At 40.9% G+C, this 10,989-nt stretch overlaps 1 protein-coding gene across 1 annotated transcript; it reads left to right on the top strand.

Annotated features, from left to right (window-relative positions):
- On the top strand, positions 1-2,570 carry LOC125311617 (cytochrome c oxidase assembly protein COX20, mitochondrial). Its single transcript, XM_048269847.1, has 4 exons — positions 1-186; positions 616-730; positions 844-907; positions 1,851-2,570. The coding sequence occupies exons 1-4, from the start codon at positions 154-156 to the stop codon at positions 1,987-1,989; spliced, it is 351 nt and encodes a 116-aa protein (XP_048125804.1). The 5' UTR covers positions 1-153; the 3' UTR covers positions 1,990-2,570.
- Positions 2,571-10,989: the final 8,419 nt, after the last annotated feature.

Genomic DNA, 10,989 nt, shown 5'->3' with positions numbered 1-10,989 from the left:
TGCTACACTCAACTTTTACCTAAGATCCATGCACACACAAGACATGTGAGATGCTTTTGCTGTCTCTGGATGTCCTTTAACTACCTCAACAGTGTTTAGAGACATGGTCATTTGAAATTCGCTAGTTTGTCACCCTTTCGGACTGTTATTGCAATGGCTGGCGAGGAGCAAGGTGACAAAAAACAGGTTCGATATATTTACATCCTACATTATGAATGATGTCACACTTACCAGTCAGTCCTCTCCCATTAGCATTCACGTTAGCGTTAGCTGTATGGTGTAGTTTGTGTGCAGTCATTATTATTTGGTGTAGGCCTACTTTTTGAAGATGTCAGTGGTGGTCATGCGATAACTAAACCACCAAGCGATGTGTATAAATGTCAAATAGCTAGTGCTAGCTAACGTAACTTGCTAATGTTAGGTCACCTCCACTCTCCTTTTCCTCAAAAGCACTGTCTGTCGAGGATATCGTCTACAACTGCGTAATGCCAGAAGAAGCACAAATACTAGCGTTTTCCATTTGTTAGAAATTATCTTTTGGTAACCTTCCAGTAATCTTGTTATGTAGGACATCTTGTAAGCTAACAATTTCCTCTCTCGAATGTAAATTCTTAGGGATTCAAATTAATGGGGATTCTAGACATCCAGAACACTGCATGTGCCAGGGAAGCACTACTGCACGGCGCAGGGGGGTCTTTAGTGGCAGGACTCCTTCACTTCTTAGCCACAAGTAAGTCCTACATCTCCTGTATCACTGGGCAGTGTGAATGAAAATATGCTACTCTACATCTTCCTTTCACTGACAGACTGAGATGTTTTGCTCATCATACCCCTTGTTTACAGGTCGGGTGAAGAGGTCATTTGATGTTGGCTTTGCTGGGTTCTTTCTGACAACACTGGGATCATGGTTAGTACTGTCAACCGGCACAGCTATTGGACGGTTCAGTCATACATACCAGTGGAACAAGCTGTGTCTCTAGATCAGTGAAGTTAGTTGTTTGGTTTGAGGAAATACGAGCTCAATTCCATCATTGTCTCATACTCACCCAGGTGGTCCTAATGAAGAGGGTTTATTAAAGGAGAATGAGTCATGTGTGTTAAAATTGAGTCTGTATGTCATTCTATTATAATACAGTTTGGTGATTTGTCTGGCATTTTCTCAGATATCTTACTCACTAAAAGTACTAGAACTGTAGCCTACATTTTGTAGTCATGTATTGTTGATAGTCTCTCATATGGTCTTTGAGGTTCCAATAACTTAACTGGAGGAGTGAAGGACACCAACGTCATAGATATCATAGATATATTGGGGCAGCCGTGGCCTACTGGTTAGCGCTTCGGACTTGTAACAGGAGGGTTGCCGGTTCGAACCCCGACCAGTAGTTATGTAGTTCACGGCTGAAGTGGGTGAAGTGCCTCTGCCCTCGGCACTGCTCCCCTGTTGTTGCAGGCAGCTCACTGCGCCGGGATTAGTGTGTGGTTCACCTCACTGTGTATTCACTGTGTGCTGAGTGTGTTTCACTAATTCACGGATTGGGATAAATGCAGAGACCAAATTTCCCTCACGGGATCAAAAGAGTATATATACTATCTATCTATCTATCTATCTATCTATCTATCTATATATATCTATATCTATCTCTCTCTCTCTCTCTCTCTATATATATATATATATATATATATATATATATATATATATATGTATGTATCCACTCATACAGTTAATCTTTTTTGATACATTGACAAATGCAGAACATTTATCATGTCCTAGCCTTATCATGTAGCACCTTTGTGTTTATAGGTATGGCAACATTTGGTGAAAAGGTTTCCTGTTGTGTTTTTTTTTTCAGGTGCTACTGCCGATACAACAATGCAATGCTGCGTGTTCAACAGAGAGTGATACAGGAAGGGATAAAGAACAAAGTCATGTATGAAGGCACCAGTATTGACCCCACACGGAAGCCCAAAGTAGACGAGAAGAACTCCTAGCACCTTTTTGCAAAGCGCTAATGCCACCATTGTCACTCACTCACATTTCATTTCACTGTTATTAAGACACACTTTTTAAATGAAGTACTATGTCTGGAAACTGTGAATCTTATAGTGGTATGTGAATAGTAGAAAATCTTTTGGAAGTCATTTGGATCATTGACCATCAAGCCATGTGATTAGATTTCAAGGTGTAAAGTATAGTGTGACAAGTTCAATGCAGTGAAAGGACGTTCTAAATGAAGTGTTTTTCAGACCACTCTCTAACTAGTCTGAACATTTTATGGTGAATTTTTATCAAGCCTGCACCTTAGAACATTGACAGGGAAGATGTTGTATAATCAGGTGGCCACTAGATGGCAGTTCACACACTGTGTAATACATCAGACAACATTTCAGCATATAGTTGCTGCACAGGAAACACATTTGGATGAGATGCCTCTCGTGGTTCTTTAGTCCAGCAAAGGTGTCGACCTGTTTTCCTTTCATCTCAGTCTTCAAGTGCACTTCAAAGCATTAAAGTGTAATTCCAGCGACAAGTGACCCAAGGGTGTTTCTCTGCATTAAAACACATCAAATAAGCCGTGGAGATCGTTTCTTTCGTTGATCAACCACTACAGAGCATGCTCCGGTATACGCTATAGCCCCAAATGGTAAACAGTGGATTAGCTAAGGGCCATGAGCGAAACGCTTCCCAAGTAGCAATTTTTTGTTAACCAGTAATATTGTTCAAAACAGCATCAAACCTCGTCAGTAGCTTGCTCAGGGTCCCTTCACATAAAACAAAGCACCAACAATAAGAAAGACTGGCTGGGCCACTTCAGAGAGACTACACCCAGGGATGACCGGAGCACTCAGAGAACCTTTAAACTTTTTTTTATTAAGGTGCACAAACGACTGACGTTTCGACGCACTGCGTCTTCCTCAGAGTCTACTATGGGGCTATAGCGTATACTGGAGCAAGCTCTGTAGTAGTTGATCAATGAAAAATATTGTCTCCATGGCCTATTTGATGTGTTTTAATGCAGAAAAATACCATTGGGTCAATTTTCGCTGGAATTACACTTTAATATAAGTGGTGCAGTGAAATCTTGCTGTTGTTTTGCAATATGGCTTATGGTAAGCTTATGGTTTATTAATGTAATGTATAATTAAATGGTAATTGAATTTTGACAGACTCTTATCTGGTCACTTCTTAAAGTTTTTATTTGAAAATTCGATTTTTATTGACTTTCCAGTAAAAGATGTGAGCACTTGTGGAAAGTTTAGTAATAGGCTTGCGCTTAACACATGGGGTTTATGAAATCATAACTTTAAACAATCTGTCTTGCGTAAAGAAATTGTTTTTTTCTCTCTGTCAGGGTTTGATTACTTTCTACTCGGTAACACTTTATAATAACTACACACAATGCATCATTTATTAAGTCTTTGTTACTTATTATGACCGCCGTGCAGCGAAGCGGCGGTCATATAGGTTTAGTCAGAATTTTTTTTTTTTTTTCTTTTTCGCATGTCCAAATTTCCATCAAGGATTCCCGGGACACTGAAAGACCGGGGTAGACGAAACTTGGTGGGCATGTAACCCCATATGGATAGCATGGAACCATCGTTTTTCGTTTTGATCTGTAGCCCCCCGCTGGACTGGAAGGAGGGTAGGGCAGACACAGTTTTCTGTGAATATCTTGAGAACCGTAGGGCCTTGGATGACCAATTTTTTCTGTATGTTTGCCTCCAGGGGTCATGTTAACCCATTCCATGTGCACACATGTGCATAAACCCATGTGTATGTAACAACTGTTAAATAATGGAAATATTACTTCATCAACACAATATTATTGCATCATTTATTAAATAATCTATAAACATATTTTAGATATAGGCTTATTTACTATGAACAAACCATTTATAACTGTGTGTACAAATACTTTTTTTGATGAGAATTAACATAGGAGCAATGCTTTACAAATGATGAACAAAGTTTGCAACTGGCTTATAATGGGAAAATGAATCATGACAGTCGAAAGATACAAACAGTGCTGCTATCAATTTGCTTGGTATAACCGCATTTATAGTTTTCTACAAATGCAATCAATCAAATGCCTCCATCACTCAACTAACGCTAACGGTAACTTTACCTAGGTCCTTATTGATATTACAAGATTAACGTACCTGCAGTAAAAACCAAGCATGTCCGATAAACATCCTCAGATTTATTTCGGCTTCAAGAAGAAATGGGAATTACAGTTCATGTGAACATCGTCCTATCCTTATTAGATGTCCGCTGCGGTAAATTACAGTCCTTGTAAGCGTCCATTGTTTTTTCCAATCCACTTTTAACTTCCAACAAAATTACGTCTCACTGCAACGATGCGCCATCTAGTGGACAAACGACTACTTATCGCCAATACTGAAAATGCAGCCATGATGATGATGATGAATATTTATTTTGGCTTTCTTTTAATCCTACTGAATTTGTAATTATGTATCGGCCGTTCTAATACCGATAGTATGTGGGTGCCTGTGTGTGTGCATGTGTATATGTGTGCACCATTTACAGGCCAATGAGTGTACAGTCACTAAATGTACACATAACCTAATTTTTTTAGACCCCCCCATGGATGAAATTCTACGAAACTTGGCATACCCCCAGAGAATGCCAGGTCAATCATACACATAAAATTTGGTGCAGTTCTGAACATCTTAACTGAAGATAGGGGCAATTAAAGCAGAATAATATTGCATTTTAATTTTTTACCTGGGGTGGGGTGCAAATCACAAATGAGTGATTATGAGCCAGGTTGATGTGGGCCCTTGAGACCAACATACCATAAAAGATTCTTCATCCTCAGTGCCACGGGTTCAGGTAGTTATTTAGGAAAAACAGTTTTTTTTTTTGCAGCCTGGGGGCCCAGCCCGGGGCTGGTGGTGGTCCCCGGGACTAAATGAAATTTTTCGTAAAAGTCTAGTGGGGCTACATACCCACCAAATTTCATGTAACCGGTGATTGATTGTCCCGGGTATCAATGACCAAAAAAATCCAGGAGTAGATGATCGGGAAAAATTCTTGAATTATGTGCATGTGTCGCGTGTACAAATTTATGTTTATGTGTGTGGGTGTGTGTGTGTGTGTGTGCGCTGTGCGTTTGTGTGTATGCCTGTGTATGTGTGTTTTGTGCATGTGCATGCATGCGTACATATGTCTACTGTGTGAGTATGTGTCATAATTATGATTACTGTAAATGTATGTGTGTGCGTGTGTATCTGTTTATGCACATGTGTGCACATGGGATGGGTTAACATGACCCTGGAGGCAAACATAACGGAAAAAAATGGTCATCCTAGGGCCCTACAGTTCTCAAGATATTCACAGAGAACTGTGTCTTCGCCCTACCCTCCTTTAGGGGTCCAGTCCAGCGGGGGGGGCTACAGATCAAAACGAAGAATGACGGTTCCATGCTATCCATGTGGGGGTACATGCCCACCAAGTTTTGTGGTACCCGGGTCTTTCAGTGTCCCGGAATCCTTGTTGGTGTATCGCCACTAAATGTACACATAAATTATTTTATTGTAAGGCCCCCCATGAACGAAAGTACACAAAACTTGGCATGCATTCGGAGGGTGTCATAATGATCCTACACTTTTAATTTCGTGCAGTTTTGACCTTGTCAGCCAGAGATATTGTGATGAAAACACCTAATTTTTTTTTTCTTTTAATTTTTTAACTAGATGGCGCTATACATGAAATAAGTGGTAATGGGATGGGTTGACATGCCCCCTTAAGACCAACATACATAAAAAAGTTGGACCTCCTAGGCCCTACGGTAATCGAGATATTCACAGAAAACTGTCTCCGGCCACCTACAGGCCAGTTGGTGTATAGTAATATAAATTAATTTATTGTGTGGCCCCCCATGAACGGAATTCCACAAAACTTGGCGTGCATACAGAGGGTGTCATAATGATCCTACAAGTCCAATTTTGTGCAGTTTTGACTATGTTAGGTCACAGATACCTTCAATTACAACACCTCATTTTTACTTTTTTGTGTTTAACTAGGTGGCGCTATACATGAAATGAGTGGTTATGGAATGGGTTGACATGGCCCCTTGAGATCAACATACAAAAAAAAAATGGTCCTCCTAAACCCCTACGGTTTTCGAGATATTCACAGAAAACTGTGTCTGCCCTACCCTCCTTTCGGGGTCCAGTCCAGCTGGGGGCTACAGATCAAAACGAAAAACGATGGTTCCATGCTATCCATGTGGGGTTACATGCCCACCAAGTTTCGGTACCCGGTCTTTCAGTGTCCCGGAATCATTGATCGGAAATTTGGGCAAGCCCGAAAAGAAAAAAAAAGAAAAATGAAAAAAAAAAAAAAATTCTGACTAAACCTATATGACCGCCGCTTCGCTGCGCGGCGGTCATAATAAATAAAATAAATAAATAAAAAAAAAACATAATCATAAAACAGAGTGCAGCCAGTTTAAATAAATACATTTGATCAGGTGAAAGCAACGGAATACTTTGGTTTTAGATTTAAAACTGGTAGTAGTTGGAGCATATTTTATTTTGGAAAGTTTGTTCCAGAGCTGGACTGCATATTAACTAAATGCTGTGTCACCATGTTTTGTTCTGAAAGAGAGGTTTCTTAACAAGTGCTTCTCCTGTGACCTGACATGTCCGGAAGTTATGTGTTATTGAAACATGTCTGAAATGTATTGAGATCCCAACCCATTTAGTAATTTATAGACAAGCAACAGTGCCCCCTTCTTTTTTTTTTTTTTGCTTTTTTTCTAGCTGATCAGTGGAGCACCAGTGCCGCAGCACAGGTCTTCATATTTAATTTCTTGTCATCTGTCCTTTGACCACTGCCCTCCAGCATAGGTGCCGTGCTGACCCAGGCTTTGTCTCAAACCACCTGCTTGCACACTTCAAATACTCAGTTTAAGTATATAGTGCAGATATTGGGACAATACTAACCATCTAAAAGTGGGCACAACGCAAGTAAGCCGCTCAGTGCACACTAGCTGAAGTATCGTTTTGAGAGACAGCCCCAGAGTACTGAGCCACCACCTTCCCTGGCACATCGTTATATATTTTGCTTATATTATGGAAAATAACGGTCTACCACCCAGATAGCAAATCATTATGGCCCAAAAAACTGGCAATACCAAACATATGCCAGACTACAGCCAGAGTGTTTGCTTCTGGGCAGAGCACTTACTCAAATACTCTACCATGGACCTTAGATACCTTTCACATCACCTTATCTATAGCCAGGGTCTTTTTCAATTTGGTCACATTCTTTGGGGTGTACGCATGGATCCTGCTTGACTCCTGCCAGCGCAGTACACTCCTGCACGATCCCTACAAAGCACTCCATGACCCTGGCTAGCAATCTTGTCAAACAAGTTTCGTTTGTTTGTCAGAATCCCAGCAGATCATTACTCATTGAATCAGGAGTCATTGAATCACTCATAAATCATTAAATCATGTGCCATGAGCATCTGCAACTGCACTAATCCCATATTTGCTGCACTGACCCCAAGCATCTGCAACTGCAAGCTCTATCCCGCTGCAATGACCCCCCAAGCTCTGTAATGGAAAGCTGTACTCCCCCGTAATGACCCTTAGCTCTGTAATGGCAAGCTTTACTCCCTGCACTGACCTTGAGCTCTGCAACTGCAAGCTGTATTCCCCTGCACTGACCCTGAGCTCTGCAACTGCAAGCTGTATTCCCCTGCACTGATCCCGAGTTCTGCAACTGCAAGTTTATTGCCTATGTCAAGTTAACCACGAGCCTACCCATTCTTTTTAGGATTGGTGCAGTCTTTTGGAGCATCTTATTATGACCGCCAAGCAGCCGTAAGCGGTCATCATATAGGTTTAGTCCGATTTTTTTTTTTTTTGTCCAAATTTCTGTCAATGATTCCCGGGACACTGAAAGACCGGGGTAGACAAAACTTGGTGGGCATGTAACCCCATATGGATAGCATGGAACCATCGTTTTTTCGTTTTGATCTGTAGCCCCCCACGTTGGACTGCACCCCGAAAAGGAGGGTAGGGCAGACACAGTTTTCTGTGAATATCTCGAGAACCGTGTAAAGGTTTAGGAGGACCACCTTTTTTGTATGTTGATTTCAAGGGGCCATGTCAACCCATTCCATAACCACTAATTTCATGTATAGCGCCACCTAGTTAAACACAAAAAAAGTAAAAATGAGGTGTTGTAATTGTAGGTATCTGTGACCTAACATAGTCAAAACTGCACCCAAATTGGAAGTGTAGGATCATTTTGACACCTTCTGAATGCACGCCAAGTTTCATGGAATTTTGTTCATGGGGCCACCACACAATGAATTTTTCTGTTATATTACACCAACTGGCCTGTAGGTGGCCGGAGACAGTTTTCTGTGAATATCTCGAGAACCGTAGGGCCTAGGAGGTCCACCTTTTTTTTGTATGTTGGTCTTAAGGGGCATGTCAACTCATCCCATTACCACTTATTTCATGTATAGCGCCACCTAGTTAAAAAATTAAAAAAAGCAAAAAAATTAGGTGTTTTCATCTCAATATCTCTGGCTGACAAGGTCAAAACTGCACGAAATTAAAAGTGTAGGATCATTATGACACCCTCCAAATGCATGCCAAGTTTTGTGTACTTTCGTTCATGGGGCCTTACAATAAAAATAATTATGTGTACATTCAGTGACATACACCAACAAGGATTCCCTGACACTGAAAGAGGCCGTACACAAAACTTGGTGGGCATGTAACCCCATATGGATAGCATGGAACCATCATTTTTCGTTTTGATCTGCAGCCCCCCCGCTGGACTGGACCCCGAAAAGGAGGGTAGGGCAGACACAGTTTTCTGTGAATATCTCGAGAACCGTAAGGTTTAGGAGGACCACCTTTTTTTTTATGTTGATTTCAAGGGGCCATGTCAACCCATTCCATAACCACTAATTTCATGTATAGCGCCACCTAGTTAAACACAAAAAGTAAAAATGAGGTGTTGTAAATTGTAGGTATCTGTGACCTAACATAGTCAAAACTGCACGAAATTGGAAGTGTAGGATCATTTTGACACCTTCTGAATGCACGCCAAGTTTCGTGGAATTTTGTTCATGGGGGGCCACACAATAAATGAATTTCTGTTATATTACACCAACTGGCCTGTAGGTGGCCGGAGACAGTTTTCTGTGAATATCTCGAGAACCGTGGGGCCTAGGAGGTCCACCTTTTTTTTTTGTATGTTGGTCTTAAGGGGCATGTCAACTCATCCCATTACCACTTATTTCATGTATAGCGCCACCTAGTTAAAAATTAAAAAAGCAAAAATTAGGTGTTTTCATCTCAATATCTCTGGCTGACAAGGTCAAAACTGCACGAAATTAAAAAAGTGTAGGATCATTATGACACCCTCCAAATGCATGCCAAGTTTTGTGTACTTTCGTTCATGGGGGCCTTACAATAAAATAATTTATGTGTACATTCAGTGACATACACCAACAAGGATTCCCGACACTGAAAGACCGGGGGTACACAAAACTTGGTGGGCATGTACCCCACATGGATAGCATGGAACCGTCATTTTTTAGTTTTCATCTGCAGCCCCCCCGCTGGACTGGACCCCGAAGGAGGGTAGGGCAGACACAGTTCTCTGTGAATCTTTTATGGTATGTTGGTCTCAAGGGCCCACATCAACCTGGCTCATAATCACTCATTTGTGATTTACCCCCCCTAAAAAAATGAAAATCAGTAGGATTAAAAAAAGAAAGCCAAAATAAATATTCATCATCATCATCATGGCTGCATTTTCAGTATTGGCGAGAAGTAGTCGTTTGTCCACTAGATGGCGCATCGTTGCAGTGAGGCGTAATTTTGTTGGAACTTAAAAGTGGGTTGGAAAAACAATGGACACTTCATACAAGGACTGCAATTTACATGGCAGAACATCTAATAAGGATAGGGCGATGTTCACATGAAGTGTAATTCCCATTTCTTCTTGAAGCGAAATAAATCTGAGGATGTTTATCGGACATGCTTGGTTTTTACTGCAGGCACGTTAATCTTGTAATATCAATAAGGACCTAGGTAATGTTACCGTTAAGCGTTGGTTGAGTGATGGAGGCATTTGATTTATTGCATTTGTAGAAAACTATAAATGCGGTTATACCAAACAAATGTATAGCAGCACTGTTTGTATCTTTCGACTGTCATTTATTGCACGTGCTACAAAAATCATTCTGTGCAATGGAAGATTTACCAGCGTTACACGGGTCTGATACAGTTTTGCCTATACATCGTGAGACTGAGGGCGCCTGTTTATTTTTGTTTTAAGTGCGTGCAGGGTGTGAGAGGGGAATCGATGTGCTTTGATTACAGCTTGGTAGTTGTAGTCTGTGAAATTAAAAAAGCACGCGTGTGTGAAGTATCCAAACAATGACACCTTCATTTCATTATGGCTGCTTTAGCAAAACACCTTAAGCTACTGTGTAGTGGGTCCCATTTAGAAGTGGCTACTTCATTCGGCGCTTTCCTTGACTCATGGAGCTGCGTGAATGTTATTACAACTTTTCGCATGCCGCGATATCACAGTTTAAGTCCGCTTTGATACTGTAAAGTAAGCCATTGGTTTCAAAGGAGATTTTATTTGTGTCGCCAGAATAGCCTATTGACAATTTATGTTGTCAATGGGCCTACCTTATAATCCTACCTGTAGCTTAGGGAAGCTAACAGCTTTCTATTAGGATCTAGTTTGTTAGTTACCGTTTGTCATAACTCCCTGATGCATTTTGCATTTAGAATAGCCAGAGCGTGTATATCTCAATCGGAAAAATTAAACAATATCGTGCCTATGGACTGATCTGCCCGCTATTTATTTTTTTGATTTCTTAAAAAGATTGAGCTTGGTCTGATGAAAGCCAGACTAGCCATGGACCTCAGTTAAACAATGCAAGGGAACATGAATCAGCCTATATTTGCACTAACAAT

The sequence above is a fragment of the Alosa alosa genome, chromosome 18 (genome assembly GCF_017589495.1).
Source record: "Alosa alosa isolate M-15738 ecotype Scorff River chromosome 18, AALO_Geno_1.1, whole genome shotgun sequence".
Taxonomy (NCBI): Eukaryota; Metazoa; Chordata; class Actinopteri; order Clupeiformes; family Clupeidae; genus Alosa; species Alosa alosa.
Note: the sequence above shows the minus strand (reverse complement) of the source record. Positions and strands in the feature narration are given on the sequence as shown.